The 18753-nt window shown below is 55.9% G+C and overlaps 1 protein-coding gene and 1 pseudogene across 1 annotated transcript in view; one reads left to right on the plus strand and one right to left on the minus strand.

Annotated features, from left to right (window-relative positions):
* The window catches only part of LOC136570728 (uncharacterized), a 2607743-nt pseudogene that overhangs the window by 2270598 nt on the left and 318392 nt on the right, over window positions 1-18753 (minus strand).
* The window catches only part of LOC136570729 (uncharacterized), a 2347277-nt gene that overhangs the window by 2158353 nt on the left and 170171 nt on the right, over window positions 1-18753 (plus strand). The window contains 1 exon segment of the mRNA XM_066571173.1: window positions 15435-16944. Coding sequence (XP_066427270.1) covers window positions 15435-16944 — 1510 coding nt within the window.

Genomic DNA, 18753 nt, shown 5'->3' on the forward strand with positions numbered 1-18753 from the left:
CTCTGCCCACTGGGCCTGGCCAGCAGCAGCCAGGCAGCCCAGCCCTGTGGGGACAGGCCCCTGAGGGGCGGCAAGGGAGCATGGCAGCAGGCTCGGGGGCTGACGTGCCAGGGCTGGGAAAGGCAGCAGCCAGAGGGCCCTGGAACTCTCTGTTGCTCAGACACCTGGGCCAGGCAGTACAGGGTGATGGGCTGGGGAGGCCTGAGCCCTCCGGGCAGGTGGGCCCCATACCTGTCACAGGACGGGGCCACACGCAGGAGCGTCATCACTGCGTCACCTGGGTGTGCTCTGGTGAGATTCAGCAGGGCCTTGTCCAGCCTGTGCTCGGCAGAATCATTGGCCAGGAGCCATCGGTGAATGGACCTCACCATGGCGGGCACCTGGAGAAGGCACGGGGAGACTTGGAAAGCTGCCAGAGGGAGCCATGTCCCCCGGGTCCCCAGAGAAGTGCTTTCCTTGCCAGCGTACTGCCATGGCCTCAAAGTCTCCCAGGGACCAGCAGGCGTGGCTGGGGAAGCCACGGGACTCATGGGGGAATTGAAGCCTGGCCCCAGGCTGCTCACTTGTTCTGGCCTGGCAACAGCCTTCTCCAGGAGCAAATCCAGCAGGGCGGCACTGGTCTCATGACTGAGGAGCTCTGAGTGAGCTCTGAGCCCAGTGCCCATGGTGCTGGTCTCTTCCTGCCCAATGCTCCGGATAAAGTCGCAGACGAGCTGTAGGAGAAGGGCAAGAAGCCGGGGATGTTGCATGGAGTGCTGCACACACGGTGCTGGGCTGAGCAGGGACAGCTGGCCCAGCCCAGGTGGGGGTGGCTGCAGGTACCTGCGCTGTTCTGCGGAAGCGGCCACGGCTGGATTCCTGCTCTTGTGTGCGCTCCAGGGCTGCATCTGGCAAAGAGCGAGCGCAGCCAGAGCTGAGGGGCTGCGGGAGAGGCCAGAGAAAAGAGCCCAGCCCTGCACTGCCCAGGCAGGGAGAGCCCCAGGATGCCCCAGGGGATGGAGCACGGCCACTGCGGGGTGTCTGCCCAGCCCCTCTTCCCTCCTGTCCATGGGAATTTCCCCAGGGGATGGCATGGCATGGCATGGCATGGCATGGCATGGCATGGCATGGCATGGCATGGCATGGCATGGTGCCAATTGGCACAGGCTCCAGCCCTGCAGCCCAGCTCTGCCACTCACCCTCCTGCGGTGGATGGAACGGCACCACCTCTTCTGTCTCCTGTGCTGTGGCAGCTCCAGGGCTTTCTTCCTCCTCCTCCTCCTCCTCCACCCAGGCCAGCTTGGGGACTCTCGGGGGTCTCTGCTCCATGGCTGTGCCTGGAGCTACTTGCAGGAGAGATGCCTTGGGAAAGCTCCGGGGCACCAAGTCCCACGCTCTGCCCTTGAGGGCAGCTGCAGAATAGAAGCCTCAGGAAGGCCACGGGTCAGCGAGTCCTGTGCTCTGGCCTCGAGCTCAGCTGCAGGAACAGCGCCGCGGAGAAGCTCCGGGTCAGATGGGAGCGAGTGCGCTGTGCAGGGGCTCCTCACGGCACCGCTCTGTCCCCTTGTGCCCCGTTGCGTGTTGCCAGCAGCCGGGCAAGCTTCTATTTCCCACGTGTCACAAAGGGGCCTTGGACACCGGCTTCCGTTCCATGGCACGGTGACCATGCTGCAGCGTGCCACCCAGGGCCCTTGCACACACTGCCTTCTGCCCCGGGGCCGCCCCCGGCCCAGCCAAAGTGGCCCAGCTTGGAAGGAATCCCTGGCCCCAGGTGTCTGAGACAGCCCGCACAGGATCTTTAGCAAGGGCTCAGAGCATCAGCAAACGCTGCCCGGCTCTGTGGGCTCAGTCCTATCCCCATATCTTTTCCCAAGAGCATTTGAATTTCTAAATGAGAATCATTTGAAGGGAGGGGATTGACATTTTCCATTTCAGAGAAGGCTTCTGCCTTCCTTAGCAGACACCTCTCTTTTCAAACCAAGACAATTGTTTATCATCTTGCAGATCTGCACTTGCTGGGCAGCCCTGTTTTACAGCCAGGGCCTGGAGAACCATTCCCAGCAACCGGGAAAATCCTAGCTGCTCCATCCTCCCAGAGATGAAGTCTCCAAATTTGCCCCGAAAGTGGCTCCAGCTTTTAGAGGCCAAAAAGAGCAAGTCCCAGTGACTTGATGATAGTTTTAGCCCAGAAAGCCCTGCAGCTGATGGCACACTTGACAATCAGCAGGGGACACAGCTAGGCCAAAGCCCAGAGCTCTGCCGCGAGCCTTTCTCCTCAAATACCCTTCAAACAAACCTCCATGCAAGTCAGTTGGGAAAGTTTCTTCAAATGATCCATTTCTGGCTCCACAGAACTGCACAGGGTTCTGTGAAAGATTCTAAAGCAGCTGCTCTGGAGTCCAAGAGCCAGCACTAAGAGTCCTTGACACCTATTTGTAGCTAAATCACACTTTTGGTGATTTGAAGGAGTTTGGAAGGAGCTAGAGAGCGGACCTCTGAGTTTTTCAGATGATGCCATTGCTTTTTCTTCTCTTCTACATAGAAAGGAAGGGTGAGTTTGGCTCACATCTGCACCGCATGGCTCACAGGGCTGCAAGACTTGTAGTTACAAGAGCTTTGAAGGATTTCTTGGTCAAGAAGACCCGGCCAACAAGGATATTTATGTTTTGGAGCCAATCCCTCAAGACTTCATCTTACGGACTCATGCTCTCGGGGTCTCTCGCTGGTCAGAGTGAGCCCGAGATAAGTTCCAAAGTCTCTTTTCCCAGCCCGGCGCTCGAAGAAGGAGTCAGAGCTCTTCATTTCTGGCTCTCAAGGTTGTTTCTTGTATCTTATCTATAAAATTCTTTCTCCTGCCCCAGGGCAGTGTTATCTTTTAATCCTAAAAACTACCTGTACAATATTTACAATGACTTTCCAATACCTATCACCTAGACAGTGAGCTTCTACTCTAAACCAATCTAAAAGTGCCACCATCACAGCAGAAGATGGAGGCCAAGAAGAAGAAGAAGAAAAAGAAGGAGAAAGGCTGGACAAGCCCAGATTCCTTGCCCCCTGAAGCCCCATTCTAGAAACCCCAACAATCTATTTTTCACCCTGGGATAAATTCACTATCATTCTACTGAAACTTTGGCAGCTTGTCATTCTTCATACGAGGTTGGTAATTGATTTTTCCAAGGGCTAAATCAAAGGCACAGGGGTCTTGGGCTCTGTGCCAGGGTCTCTGAACGCCCTGGGCAGGGGCTCGAGTCCTCCAGGGCAGCCAGAGGAATTTCCTGCGTTCCCACATCATGCCACAGTGTTAGCTGTAAGCTTCCTTAGCCAATCGTGTTATGACACACAAACCTCCAGCACTGCATCCTAAACTTCTTGTTTACCATTGGAACTACTTTGATATTTTCTAGATCTTGAACTCTAAACCACTAAACTTTCCTCCACTTCAACTTTCCTCCCCGTGTGTGGTGGTTTGACAGGAAATATGTTTTCTGGGATGCTGTGGTTAGGCCAATGGATGTTCTGATTTTAATATTGGCACCTAATGTGGCCACCTGGGCATTGGAACCACCTCTGAGAACACAGGGATTAAAAGCAGAGCACTCGTGGGGGAAGTTCTCTTGGGTTTCCATCGGGAAAGAGTTCGGGTCTCTGCCCCGGCCCAGCTGCTGGCTGGGCGGGCAGAGGGGAAAAGCCATGTGGCCGGGAGAGGTAGGCCTGAGCCCAGGGCTGGAAGGGTGGAAGAGAGAGAGAGAGACACCGGGAGCCATTGGGCAGCCCCCCGGGACACAGAGAGAGAGAGAGAGAGCCGGTGCCTGGGACTGTGACCTTGAACCTTGATAAACATGGGCCTGTGCCGGCAGCACGGCTGGGACGGAGAAGAAGGGGGGGTGCAGCCGGCCGCTTGTAGGAGCTTTTAACCCCTTTTCGGGCAATGAAAACTTTACAGAACATTGACCTCTCCTAGAAGATAGAGTGGAAGATGAGGAAGGAAATGGGCAAGTGTGAGAGAGGTCTGGGCAAGTGAGAGATGTTGGAAGAATAGAGAAGAATCTTAGTGGGAAGAGATGATGGAGTGGCTTTTGCTGGACTCTTTTTGTGTAGCCATGGACAGAACCATGTTCCTTGTGACACAGAGACTGCATCCAGGGGGAGGCAATGCCTCAGGACCAAGAGGGTTCAGTGTTGGTGCCCCTCGGCCCCAGGGGGGGAAATATGGGGGGGACAGGTGTCCCAAAGGAGAGACTGTGCCCTTTTTGGAGTGGGACAAAGCATCCTTAAAATTCGACCCTAGAAGCAGCTCTGGTCCATGTTCAGTGGTGAGAGCACTGGACATGAAAGGAAGAGGTCACCATTGGCACAAGAAGGACTCCTTCTCCTCTTGATGAATGAGGATGGAGTATTCTGAAGGGTGGTGCCAGACTGAGAGTTGATGATTTGGGGGATGTATTGTATTGGGAATTTGGTGGGGAGGAGGAGGAGATGTATTTGTGAAGTTTTCATTTTCCTTGTGTGTTTCTTTTATTTTGTTGGTTTTTTCCTTTCCCTTGTAGTTTAGTTAATAATTTTTTTTTTTTTCCCAAGTGGGAGCCTGCTTTGCTTATTCCTGGTCCCATCTCACAGCAGAAACCAGGGAGAGGGTATTCTCATGGGGGCACTGGCATTGTACCAGTGTCAAACCATGACACAGTGTAGGGGGTGGTGCTGCTTAAGGGGGAGCCAGGGGCTGCCTCAGCAGTTCCTACTCTCATCTGGTCATTTGGGTTGGCCTTGACATCCCAAGTATGGCTTTGTCAGCCTGAGACCCAGAAGAGGGGTTTCATTCTTCACTTCCATGTATCCACAAGCCCTGGTTTTGACAATAATTCAGAAATTTGGGGAAGAACAGACAAATGAATTAAACAGTGTGGCCAAGCAGATGCAGAGACAAGGAGATGAGCAGCAGGGTGCTGGAGAGGAGCCCTGCTCTGAGGCTGATCCACTCCTCTGTGCCCCTCGGCAAGGCGGGGAAGGGGCTGTAAAGCCCCGTTTGAGCTGAGAGCACGAAGCAACTGCAGTTCCCCCCATCTTCCGAGGGCAGAGAGAAGCGAGCACGGCGCGGAATTGCAAAGCACAGCCCTGCAGCCCCGCGCTGCCCTCTCGCTCTTTCTCCATGCGCGCAGCCCAGCGGTGGCCACAGGGCAGGGTGACCCCGCCGCCCGCGGCCGCCCGCACCCGGCACGGGCGGCGATCTCCAGCCCCCCGCAGCATCTGGGGCTCAGGCTGCCTCTTGCCGGGCACCTCATCGCTCTCCATCCATGGTGCTGCTCCGGGATGAGCCTGCGGCCGCCCAGAGCAGCATCTGCCCGCGGCAGGAGCAGCGCTGCCGGCCCCGGGCTGCGAGCGGGCGGCCCCGGCCGATGCTTCCCGAGCGGCTGCAGGCGCTTGTCGTGAGAAAGGAATGTTCTTCCTGTCCCGCCCCATCCCCTTTCAGAGCCCTGCGTTTCCCAGCCGGCCGTAGGATTCCCTTCCCAATATATTCTTCCCTTCAGCTGTCTGTCACTATTTCAGGGGTTTCTCCAGCCTGTAGTAACATAGTCAGTCTTTATGCTGGCTTAGGGGAAACATTTCCCTGCAAGACTCAGAGCTTGAGCTCATCTCCTTGCCCCAGTGAGGGATTCACCTGCAAAGTGCACGCAGACACCTCTGTGACTTTTTTGGATGCAGCTCTTGGAAGAGGCTGCCCAGAGAAGCTGTGGCTGCCCCCGGATCCCTGGGAGTGTCCAAGGCCAGGCTGGAAGGAGCTTGGAGCAATAGGATAGTGGAAGGCGGTGGAATGAATGATCTTTAGTGTCCCTTCCCACCCAAACCACTCTGGGATTCTTTGATTTGTCTCTGCTTAGGCATGTCCATGTGGACACCTGAGACTTGGGCTTTCATGCCACCCTTTCCCACTGGAGTGGCAGGAAATGGGCTGGCTTGGTGGTCTTTTGAGTGCTGCTGAAATCCAGACACAGCAGCCCTCACCCTGAAGAAAGGCAAGGCTGTTCCATTTTCTTGGTACTGCTGCCAGATTTTGGAGCCTCATTCTCTGCAGCCAGAAGAAGAAACACTTCACCCACTGAGTGGCCAGCACGGAGGGAAGGAGAGCAGCTGTGTGCTGGTGCCTGTCCTCTGCAAGGGGACACACTGTCACCCTGCCCCAGCCCTTGTGAGCCAGTCCCTGGAGAGCTGCTCTGGCCATTGCCACAAGCTCCTGGAGCTTGGTCCAAGGTTTGTTGCAGTGCAATGGATGGCTAGACGATGGCTTAATAAACTGAAGACCTAAGAAGAATTAAAAATAAATTAGGAAATAAAGAAGAAACAAGAAGCATAAGAAGGGTTTAGGCCAGAGAAGTGATCTTTCCAAAGCTGGGCAAGGAAAGCTTCTTGATTCTGCAGGATCTTAGACTTGTGGATGAGAAATGCATTTTTGTTTGGTTCAATTCTGACTTTGGCTTTCAGCATGTGATGATTTTTAACCAAAAATATGCCAGAAACTGAGCTGCACCTTTGCTATCCTGCACAGGCTCCCCCCAAATCCTCTCTACAGCATCACTCTGAGCTCTCAGTAGTGCTGTTTTAGGCATAGAAACATTTGGTGTGTGCAGGTGCTGACAAAAACAGTGGGGAAGTCACAGGCTAGGCTCCAACAACTTGAAAGCTCTGTTTTACAGTGATCACAGTGACTTTCCATGGGTGAGAGAGGGGAGGTTTGAACCTCTTCAAAACATCCACTCCAAGTGCAGTTTCCCAAAGAGGAAGATCTTCCCTGGGAGCCTCGCACAGGGTGAAACACTCTCACTGCAGCTGAGGGCAGAGGTTGTGTTTAAACAGGAGGGTGAGGAGCAGGCTCACTCAGCCATCCCCTGTGCATGAAAAGCAGCTCCAGAGCTTCTGGTCTGATTTTTCAGCAGCTCACAGGGCCATGGAGTTGCTGGATGTGTTTTTGTGACCCCCCTCACCCAGAGCATGAGCCCTCTGCTCATTTGGCAGAGAGAGCAAGTGACCAAGGCATCTGGTGGATCTTCAGGGTGAGCTTTGAGAGCAAAGCCCTTGGACACACACACACACAGAGGTGGTGCCTGCCAGCAAAAACCTTGGATTTTTTTCAGTATGGGAAGATACATCTCAGGATTGGCTCATTCCCACAACCTCAGCACAAACTCAGAGCAACACAGGGGAGTAGTCTGAAAAGAATGGGCTTTGCATTTTGGACACCTCTCCAAGCCCATGTGAAGGATTCCCTGGGAATGTACTCCTGGCTCCATCCATACTGACTGCACAGTCACTCCTGGCATTGCCACAGCTTGCTTTGTCCAAGTGTGGGTGGCTGTGGCTTTTGTGTCCCAAAGGGGACAGTCCTCCACTTCATAGCTGTGTTTTCTTCACTGAGCGGATTATTTGCTTCACTCCTCAGGTGAAAACCAGCATGCATAGAAAACAGGCAAAATTGGTTTGGGGAATAAAATCAGGGAATGATGGGGTGGAAAACTGGCAAAAATAGGCAGAAAACTGGCCTGGCAGTATCAATGTAATTCTTAGGGCTAAGAACCAGCAGGTGACAAACAGGTGCCGTTTTTCTGGGATAAAAGGATCCGTGCCACTTCAAATAGCATAAAAAACTTGCCTGTGGCTGGGTCTCCATGGGCTGTGCCTCTCTCCCTTGAAGCCATCCATGTGGGAGTGTGACAGCACCAAGGGCAGTCCCAGGTGTCCCTGTGCCTCGTGTCACTGTCCTTGGCGGGCCAGCTGTCCCCTTTGTGGCCTGGCATGTGGCACGGGGGGCTCAGAGCCCGGCAGGGCCGCGCAGCCGGAGCAGCAGGGCTCCCACCGCCCCGTCCCGGAACGCTTTGTCCTTGGCTGCCGCTCTCGGTGCGCGGACAAAGACCTACGAGCCAACAGGAATCATCCTTTGGAGTCTGCAATGACAGCATGGAGAAACACTGATGGGATCATTTAATAAAATCCACACTGTTTCCTTGGGGAAGCTGAATAAACAGCGCTATCAGGAGCTGCCTCAGCCAGCCCTGGAAGGCCAGCAGTGCGTGCTGCTGGGATCGTGCTCCTTGCACGCGGAGGGAGGCAGGGAGCTGGATCCAAGGGCTCATTAATCAAACGGGAGTTTGCCTCTGCTTTGGCCCACATGGAAGCCGGGATGCTGCACAAACACACCCTTCCCTTTGGCCGTGAGCTGGCCACCTCCTCAGGCCAGCTGCAGGTGAGGGATGCACAGAGGAATGTGTGACGCCTCTTGTTTGCATTCCCCCTCACATCCAGGGAGGAGCCCGGGTCCCTCTGTGGCTGGTCCTGGCTGAGAATCCCCCTTGCTGCTCTTTCTGTGGAGAGCAGCTCAGTTAATCCGTGCCAGCTTCTTCTCCTCCTGCCCACTGTTGTCTGGGGACTGCCAACCCCCCGTCCCTGCTTGACACGTTTGGAGTGAGGCTGGGTGTGGACGTGTTCATGGAATCACAGAATCCCCAAATGGTTCAGGCTGGAAAGGATCTTAAAGCTCATCCAGTCCCACCCCCTGCCACAGGACACCTTCCAGCATCCCAGATTGCTCCAAGCCCATCCAGCCTGGCATGGAACATTTCCAGGGACGGGGCAGCCACAACATCCACACCCACAAATATTAATGAATGTTGGACTTGAGCCAGCACCTAAATCCATTCCTCCTTTATTAATCTGATCCTAAGATGCATTATGATCCAGGGGAATCAAGGAGTTCTCAATGCCTACCCTTGTATCTCCGTTCTTGGAGTCATGTCACTGAGAATTTCAGTGTTTGTTTAAAAACTTTTCTCAGATAAGGTGTGAAGCCTGAGATCACTTTCAAGACTCAAACTTTTGCTCTCAAGAAAATTAGCTTTTAAAAAATGCCGTGGTTTGAGCCAGTGTCACAGTTTCAGGGAGTTTCAGGCGAGGAGTCCACAGCCCCATCAGTGCCAAGCCTTCCCTTCTAAGAACATCTTCCCCCCCTTTTCCTCCTTTCCCACCTTAAAGAAGAAGCTGAGGAAGCTGGAGCCAGTGCTGCTGTTGCCATCACTGCTTCTGGAATTTCCTTGGCAAGTGTGGCTTTTCTGCCATTTCTGTCCCTGCTGACTTCATCCGTTCAGCCCCTCTCCTACTTCTGGAGGTCTTGGTGGGCTCCATCCTCCAAAACCTCAACTGGCCTTTTAGGAAATCTAACATTTCTTCCTGTGAGTCCTCCGTTGAAAGCTTGTGGCCATTGCACCTTTCAGCGAGGCCAAAAACCTCAATTTATATCACTTCAACTTACTTCTGACTCCCACAATTAGTTAATCTTGCATTGATGACTGCCCATTCTGAATCATGGGTCTGGTGCTGGGACACTCAGTGCATTCAGACCAAGGGGTCTCCTGACTTTCCTTAGTCTTTGGGTTTGGACTCTGTCCTGGTGCAGTTTTCATCAGATTTGGACCAGAGGGTGCTGGACACTGGAACAGACTCCCCAGGGAATGGTCACAGCCCCTGTGAATTCAAGGAATGTTTGGACAAGGCTCTCAGACCTGTGGTGGGATGTCCTGCGCAGGGCCATGAGTCAGACTCATGATCCCTGTGAGTCCCTTCCAGCTCAGGATATTCTTGGATTTGTTGGAGTCAGTCATGGATATGGACAAGACACCTCAGGGTGGATCCCTTTCTCTGCTCTCTGCTATTTTGCTCTTTCCTGGCAATCTCCAAGAAAATTGCTCTGCACTAATCTTTTTTTATCAATTGCAGCAGCTTGCTGGGCTTTCTTCTAAATCTTCCAGATGTCTTTGATCAGCCATGCAAAACACTTTTCATTTTCTCCTGAACTTTGCTTTTCTCTTGAATAAAAAGTGCAGCCAGGCTTGCTTGAGAGGTTTTCTTGAGACAGTACCACTTTCCTTTCTGTCTTATGGACCGTGTTTTGCCTTTTAATTTCACCAACGTGACACCTTGGTTGGACAGGGCCGGGTGATTTCCTCATTTGGATCCAGTGGGGCTGGGATTTCCAGCCCTAAACTCCTTGGACTCTGGCACCAAAAATCGATCATAACATCACACAGCAGCTTCTCCCTTTTAAACTTTCTCTGAAATAACCAAAACAGCTCTTAAAATTCCTTTCGCTTACAGCTTACGCTGTGGCATGAGTGTCTCATATCTCGCGACCCCTCCTCGAGACCCCTCTTAGGACCCATCCGCACCCCCCAGGTCCCCCCCCCGACAGTGCCCCAGGACCCCTCCCCAGACCCCCCCCAAACCCCCGGACCCCTTCCCAAAGCCCCCCCTGACCCCCCCGGACCCTCCCCCGCCCCCCCCCCGATCCCCTCTCAGGCCCCTCCCGCTCCTGTCCCGAGCCCGGGGGGTCCCGGCGGCGGCGGCGAAGGGGGCGCCGCTTCTGGCTCCCCTCTGATTGGCTGGGACGGCGTGGGGGAGGCGGGCCTTGCTGAGGGGAGCCGCGCCGTGATTGGTTAGTTCAGGGACGTGCAGCGCGCTGATTGGTTGGTTCGGGGCAGGACGCGCCGCGCCGCTATTGCTGGGAGCCCGCACACGCGGTGGAGGCGCGAGATTCTGAGGGAGAGCGGAGCTGAGGTGGGGCCAGGGGCAAACTGGGGGGGTTTGGGGCGGGTCTGAGGGGAAATTGGGGATTTTTAGGGGCATCGACGGGAAACACGAGGGTGTGCGGTGGGTTTGGGGGGAATGAGGGGGTCTGAGGGGGCTTTAGGGAGCTTTGGGGGGAGGTTGAGAGCGTCTGGAGCGTTCTCAGGTGGGTTTAGGGGGAACTGAGGGGAATTGGGAGAGTCTGAGGGGATTTTGGGGGATTGCGAGAGGATCTGGGCCGTTCTGAGGTGGGTCTGGGGAATTTCGAGGAGTCTGAGGCGATTTCATGAGGTTTGGGGGGATTGAGGCGTCTGAGGGGGATTTGGGGGCGTCTCAGGTGGGTCTGGGGTGAATTTTGGGGAGAACTGGGGGGGGTTGAGGGTCCTGGGGAGGTTTTTGGGGTCCTGGGGAGTGTTTGGGGGTCCAGAGAGGTTCTGGGCCAACACTGGGGGAGCTCTGCGGGGTTGGGCGTTCCTGGAGGGGTCCTGGGGGAGATTTGGGGGTCCCGGGGGGGGTCCCAGGCCCACCCTGAACCGGGGTCTGGGGGTTTCGGGGGGAGGGGGCACTGCAGGGGTTCCCCCCCCGTTTTTGGGGGGTCTCCCATGGTGCCCCCTCCCCAAAAAGCTCCCAGGGCCCCCTGAAGTGGCTCCTGTTCCACCGGCCGGTGCCCCCTGATCCAGGACAGCCCCACTGAGTCTGGGGGAGTTTGTGGCGATTTTGGGGTTCTGAGAGGGTTTTTGGGGATTTCAGGGTGGCTTTTTTGGGCTTTGGGGGATTTTGTTTGGAGTTGTTGGGTGTGGGGAAGGGCTGAGAGGCACCAAAATCTCCTTGAAAGCCCCGAAAGTCCCAATAAAACCCACAAAATCCCAATTAAATCTCTGAAAATCCCATTAGAACACTCTAGAATCCCAATAAAAGCCCATAAAATCCTTTGGAATGCCAAAAACCCCAAAAATCCCGATTAAACTCCACCAATCCCCCAAAGATGTCCCCAAAACCAGAAAAAGTCCCACAAAATCTCCCCCAAGATCCAAAGAAATCCTGGCAACACCCAAACCCCCCCAAATCCCACCAAAAATCCCAAAAACCCCAAATCCCCAATTAATCCCTCGGAATGCCACCACAATTCCAATAAAATGCCCCAAAATCTCCTAAAAATCCCAATAAAACCCCAGGAATTTCTGAGAATCCCAAAAAATCCCAACAAAATCCCAGTGAAACCCCCTAAATTCAAAAAGAGCCACAAGAAATTTCAATAAACTCCCAACCACCCCCAGAAAAACTCCCCCTCAAAATGCCAAGAAAATCCCCCAAAATCCAAACCCCCAAAATCCACAAAACCAGCCACTCCCAGTCAATCCCAGTGTGATTCCAGTCGCTCTCAATGAGATCCCAGTGTAACCCAGCATGGACTCAGCTGCTCTCACTGGGATCCCAGTGTGATCCCAGTTGCTCCCAGCATAATTCCAGCTGTTCCCAGTTCCTCCCATGATGATCCCAGTTGCCCCAAGAATAGTCCCAGTCCCTCCCAGCAGGGTCCCAGTCGTGCCCAGTTGCCTCCAGGGTAGATTCAGTTTCCCCCAGCATCGTCCCAGTTGCTGCCAGCATGATCCCAGCTGTTCCCAGTGTGGTTCCAGTGCCCCCAGGATGGTTACAGACACTCCCAGTATGTTTCAGTTACCTCAGAATGATCCCAGTCTTTCCCAGTTCCTCCCAGTTTCCTCTAGCATCATCCCAGTTTCCATCTGTTGCTCAAAGGGTGGCCCCAGTTGCTCCCAGGATGATCCCAGTTGCCCCAGTTGTAGTCTCAGTCCTCTCAGCATGGTTCCAGAACCTTCCAGCCGATCCCAGTTGCTCCCAGTGGGTCACATTTTCCTCCCAACATGGGCCCAGTAGCTCCCAGTAAGCCCCAGTCAGGTTCCATTCACGCCCAGTATAATCCCAGTATGAGTGTAGCCACTCCCAGTATGATCCCAGTCCCTTGCAGTCTAATCCCAGTTGCTCCCAGTCACTCCCAGTCTGATGCCAGTGCCCCCAGCGTGGTCCCAGTTGCTCCCAGCATGGGCCCAGCTGTTCCCAGTGTGCTTCCATCACTCCCCTATGGTTACAGACACTCCCAGTGTGGTCCCAGTTGAACCCAGTTGCCCCTGCTCTAGTCCCAGTCTCTCTCCAGATGATCCCAGTCCCTCCCAGCTTGGTCCCACTCACTCCCAGTTGCCCCCAGTGTGGTCCCAGTTCTCCCCAGCATGGTCCCAGTTGTTCCCAGTGTGGTTCCAGTCCCCCCAGTATGGTTCCAGACGCTCCCAGTATATCCCAGTTGCCCCCAGCATGTCTGCAGTCATTCCCAGGCACTGCCAGTGGCCCCAGTAAGGTGTCAGTTCTCCCAGTATGATCCCCCAGTCATGCCCAGTATATCCCAGTTGCCTCCAGCATGCATCCAGTCTTTCCCAGTTCCTCCAGTTTGCTTGCAGCATCATCCCAGTTTCCCTCAGCTGCTCCCAGTAGCCCAAAGTGTGATCCCAGTCGCTCCCTTTCAACCCCAATATGATCCCAGTAAGCTCCAGTTTGATCCCAGTCACATGCCAGCCCTCCCAGTGTGGTCCCAGTATAATCCCAGTTGCTTCCAATCTCTCCCAGTATGGTCCCAGCTGCCTCCAGTATGGTTCCAGTTGCTTCCTAGATCAGCCCAGTCAGTCCCAGTATGATGCCATTTGCTGCCAGCGTGCTCCCAGTTGCCCCCAGTCAGGCCCAGTATGGGGGATGATGTGCAGGGTGTGCTCCCAGTCCCTCTCAGATCCTCCCAGTATTAGTCCAGTCCCTCCCAGTATGATCCAAATATGGCCCCAATGTGCTCCCAGTCCCTGCCAGTATGAACCAGTTGTGCTCCACATGGTTCCAGTTGCTCTCTTTCACCCTCACTTTTGTTCCAGTCACCCCCAGTATCTCCCAGTTTATCCCAGTTCCCTCCAGCATCTTTGCAGTTCCTTCCAGTATGATCCCATTTGCTCCCAAGCACTCCCAGTCAGCCTCAGTGTAGTGGCACTCACTGCCAGAATGATCCCAGTCAGCTCCAGCATGATCCCAGTTCATCCCAGTATAAGCCCAGCAGTTTCCAATCACCCCCAACGTGCAGCCAGTCACTCCCAGTTGCTCCTGGCATGATCGCAGTTGTTCACAGCTGTTCCCAGTCACTCTCAGCATAATCCCAGTCACTCCCAGTATATCCCATTTGTCCCTAACATGGTGTCAATTGCCGCCCGCAGGCTGCTACTCGCTCCCAGTATGATCTCAGTATGATCCCAGTATGATCGCAGTATCCATCAGTGTGATCACAATCTGCCCTAGTATGGCAGTATAATCCCAGCATGATGTCATTACAAAGCCAGTACAGCCCCAGTCAGTCCCAGTATGATCCCAGTATGATGTCAGTACAAACCCAGCACAGCCCCAGTCGCTCCCAGTACGATCCCAGTGCAGCCCAGTCCCTGGCAGTGCTGCCACTGCTGGGATCCCCCAGGCCTGTGTGCGTTCCCCCCTGGCGCATGTGCCGAGAGGAGCCCCAAGGGCTGGCAGTGGCCAGGCAGGGTCCCCAGCAAGGCCCAGTTTGGATGTGCAGCCCCCAGTTTGCCCAGTTTGCCTCTCCTTTGGCCCGGGCCGGCTTCCCCCCGCCCGCAGCGGCTGGGAGCAGCCGAGAGCCCCGCGCTGCCCATGCCGACCTGTCCCGGCTCCATCGCCGCTGCTGCCGCGGGCTGCGAGGGCTGCGGGAACGGGGCACCGAGGGTGTGGCTGCTGCTGGGGGAGGAGGAGGAGGGAGGGAAGGGCAGGGATGGAGGGGGAGGAGGAGGCGGGTAGAGGGGGGAGGAGGAGGAGAAGGAATGAAGGCGGAGAGAGGGCAGCGATGGAAGCAGGAGAAGGAGCAGGGGTTAGGGAGGAGGAGGAGAAGGAGAAGGGATGGAAGGGGCGGGATGGAAGAGGAGAAGGAGATGGAGATAACAGAGAGGAGGGTGAGGGGGGATGGAAGAGGAGGAGCAGGAGGAGAAGAGCAGTGAAGGAGGCAGGTTGAGGGGGAGGAGGAGAGGGAGGAAGGATAGAGGAGAAGAAGGAGGTGGAGATAAGACAGGAGGAGCGAGAGCAAGAGGAGGGACGAAGGCGGATCAAGGCTGAGCAGGAGGAGGAGGGCAGGCATGGAGGGGGAGGAGGAGGCGGGGTTAGGAAGGGGGAGATAGGGCTATGGAAGAGGAGGAGGGGAGAAGGAGAAGGAGGTGGGGTTAGCGAGGAGGAGGAGGAGGAGCGGGGATGGAAGAGGAGAGAGAGGGGTGGATCGAGGTTGAGTTGCAGGAACCACGTGGTCAGGCCCTGCCTGAATTCGCAGCCCCCACCTGTGGGATCATCGCCCCCCCCCATGGCGCAGGTGAGCGGGGAGGGGGAGCCCGGCCCGGATATCCCGGGGGGTCCCTGGGTTGGGTTTTTGGGGGATGTTTGGAGAATGAAGAAGTCCAAGGCTGAGCGGAAAAGGCCCCTCGGGGGGACATCGGGGGGTGGCGGTGGCTGTGTCCTGCTGGGGATGCCCTGGGGGGATCTCGTTGCCCTTGCCTGTGGCACGGAGGCAAATCCCATGCTGTCCTTGTCCTTCCTCGCCCAGAGCAGGAGCTGAGCATGGAGAGCAGGGAGGACAAATGCCCGCGGCAGAACCTGGTGGCAGAGGCCGTTTTGAGCGGCTCCACGGCGCAGGAAGCCAATGGGGAGGAAAAGCCCCGGAGATGCCGCACGAGGAGGGGCTGCAAACGCAGATGGCGGGAATGTGAGGGGGAAAGAGCCAGCCTGGGCCGGGAAGGCGGCCGGAGATGGAGCCAGAGCTCGGAGCTGGTGCTCCATGAGCAGCTCCATGATGGGGAGAAGCCCCACACATGCGTGGAGTGTGGGAAGAGCTTCAGGTGGAACTCTGAGCTGATCAGGCACCAGAGGACCCACACTGGGGAACGGCCCTACGAGTGTGGGGAGTGTGGGAAGAGGTTTCAGACCAGCTCCCATCTCCTCCGACACTATCAGAGTCACACAGAGGAGAGGCCCTTCCACTGCCCCGACTGTGGGATGGGATTCCAACGCAACTCCACCCTCGTGAAGCACCGGCGCATCCACACTGGGGAACGGCCCTACCAATGTGTGGAATGTGGGAAGAGCTTTGGACACAAAGGGAACCTGTTCCAGCATCAGAGGATCCACACTGGGGAACGGCCCTGCAAGTGTGGGGAGTGTGGGAAGAGCTTCAGGTGGAACTCCGACCTGATCATGCACCAGAGGACCCACACTGGGGAGCGGCCCTATGTGTGCGTGGAATGTGGGAAGAGCTTCAGCCTGAGCTCCAACCTGATCAGGCACCAGAGGATCCACACTGGGGAGAGGCCCTACGAGTGTGGGGAGTGTGGGAAGACCTTCAGGAGGAGCTCTGACCTTATAAAGCACCAGAGGATCCACACTGGAGAGAGGCCCTACGAGTGTGGGGAGTGTGGGAAGAGCTTCAGCCTGAGCTCCAACCTGATCAGGCACCAGAGGATCCACACTGGGGAACGGCCCTACGAGTGTGGGCAGTGTGGGAAGAACTTCAGCTGGAGCTCTGATCTGATCAAGCATCAGAGGATCCACACTGGAGAGAGACCCTATGAGTGTGGGGAGTGTGGGATGCGCTTCAGCCAGAGATCTGACCTAATCAGGCACCAGATGACCCACACTGGGGAGAGGCCCTATGAGTGTGATAAATGCAGGAAGAGGTTTCTGACCAGCTTCCATCTCCTCCGGCACTTTCTGAGTCACACAGAGGAGAGGCCCTTCCAATGCCCCGAGTGTGGGAAGGGATTCAAGCGCAACTCCACCCTCGTCAAGCACCAGCGCATCCACACTGGGGAGAGGCCCTACGAGTGTGATAAATGCAGGAAGAGGTTTCAGACCAGCTCCCATCTCCTCCGGCACTATCGGATTCACACAGAGGAGAGGCCCTTCCAATGCCCAGACTGCAGGAAGGGATTCAAGTACAACTCCACCCTCGTCACCCACCGGCGCATCCACACAGGGGAGAGGCCCTACGAGTGTGATAAATGCAGGAAGAGGTTTCAGACCAGCTCCTATCTTCTCCGGCACTATCAGACTCACACAGAGGAGAGGCCCTTCCACTGCCCCAACTGTGGGAAGGGATTCAAGCACAACTCCCACCTCATCATTCACCAGCGCATCCACACTGGGGAGAGGCCCTACAAATATCCCCAGTGTGGGAAGAGCTTCTCCTGCAGCTCTAACTTGACCCGATACCAACGGAGGCACCGGTAAGGGAAGCCCTGCGAGTGCCCCGAGTGCGGGAAGAGCTTCGTGCGCTGCTGCAGCTCCATCCCCCACTGGAGGAGGCACTTTGGGCACAGCCCTCGTGAGCCACAGTCCCTGTGGTCCATGTTAGGAACACATGTGGCTTGTTTTCCTTTTTTTTTCACCTTAATGTTTCTCTCTTCTCCATCTCTTTGCACTCCAAAAGCCAAGAGGGATGGATCTGTCACCTCAAAACAACCCTAATCCCACTGAAAACAGCTCAATATTACCCCAAAAGAGCTCATTCCCACCTCAGAAAACCTCAATTCCATGCCAAACCCACTCGATTCCAGAGCCACCAGGCTTAGATGGGTTTGGGAGGAGACAGGCAGAAGTGTGATCCCTTTTTGGAGAGGTGGGATGGGGGTTGTGTGGGGCTGGGTGTGTGGGATGTATTTGATGGCAAATAAAACTCTCAGACTTATTGCTTTCTTTCCCGTTTATGTTGCAGTTCTGTTTGCAGGGTGCCGCCTCCCAGAGTGTCCCCTCACAGTTGCCGCCCTTGGCCTGAGCCCGCCCCTTTCCCCTCACGGTCCCGCCCTTTCCCCGCCCCCTTTCCCCTCACGGTCCCGCCCTTTCCCTGCCTCCTTTCCCCTCACGGTCCCGCCCTTTCCCTGCCCCCTTTCCCCTCACGGTCCCGCCCTTTCCCCGCCCCCTTTCCCCTCACGGTCCCGCCCTTTCCCCGCCCCCTTTCCTCTCACGGTCCCGCCCTTTCCTCGCCCCCTTTCCCCTCAGGGTTCCGGCCTTTCCCTGCCCCATTTGCTCTCACGGTTCGGCCTTCGGGAACGGGGGAGGAGGAGGAGGGAGGGAGGAAGAGGCCGAGCACCCGCAGTACAAGAGGAGAGGGAGAATCTCGTGGCCTGGACGCTCCCTGGAGGCGCCGCAGTCCCAGAAGCATCGCCCCCCATTTTGCTGGTGCCCGGGCAGCGGGAGTGCGGCCCAAATATCCCGGGGGGTGCCTGAGTTTGGGAATTTTGGGGAGGATGTTTGCAGCTGGCAGGGCTCCAAAGCCGAGTCGCAGATGGCCCTCGGGGGGACATCAGGGGGCCCTGGGAGGTGTTTTTGGGGGGTCCAGTTTCAGGCAGTGGCTGCTCCCCGTATGAGCCCACTTGCTCCCAGTATAGGCCTGTGCACTCCCAGTATAATCCTGGTCACATCCCCTCACTCCCCGCAGGATTCCAGTTGCTCCCAGTATGAAGACAGTCCCTGCCAGTCCTTCCGTATGATCATGCAATTTACTACCAGCACAGTCCCAGTTGCTCCCAGTTCCTCGCACTTTCATCCAGTGTGTTCCCAGTTCTCCCAGTTGTCCCTAGCATAGTCCTAGGCACTCCCAGTATGATCCCAGTCTCTCCTAGCAGGGCCCCAGTCACTCCCACTTGACCCCAGTATGTTCCCAATTCCCCCAACACCTTCCCAGTCACTCCCAGTTTGGTCCCAATCACCACTTGGATGGTCGGAGACCCTCCCAGTCTATCCCAGTTGCCCTGAACATTCTGCAGTGATTGCCAGGCACTCCCCGTTACCTCAGCGTGGTTCACTTGCCCCCAGTTTTACCCCAGTTGCTCCCAGCTCTGCTAATTAAGTCCCCAGTCAGCTTTCAGGATGGGCCTGGTAGCTCCCAGTAACCCCCAGTCAGGGTCCACTCACACCCACTCTAATCCCAGTATGGTTGTAGCCACTCCCAGTATGATCCCAGTCACTTGCAGTCTAATCCCAGTTGCTCCCAGACACTCCCAGTACAATTCCAGTGCTTCCAGTGTGATCCCAGTTGCTCTCTATCAATGCCAGCATGACCCAGTACCCTCAAGTATG

The sequence above is a fragment of the Molothrus aeneus genome, unplaced genomic scaffold, assembly GCF_037042795.1.
Source record: "Molothrus aeneus isolate 106 unplaced genomic scaffold, BPBGC_Maene_1.0 scaffold_36, whole genome shotgun sequence".
NCBI classification, from domain to species: Eukaryota; Metazoa; Chordata; class Aves; order Passeriformes; family Icteridae; genus Molothrus; species Molothrus aeneus.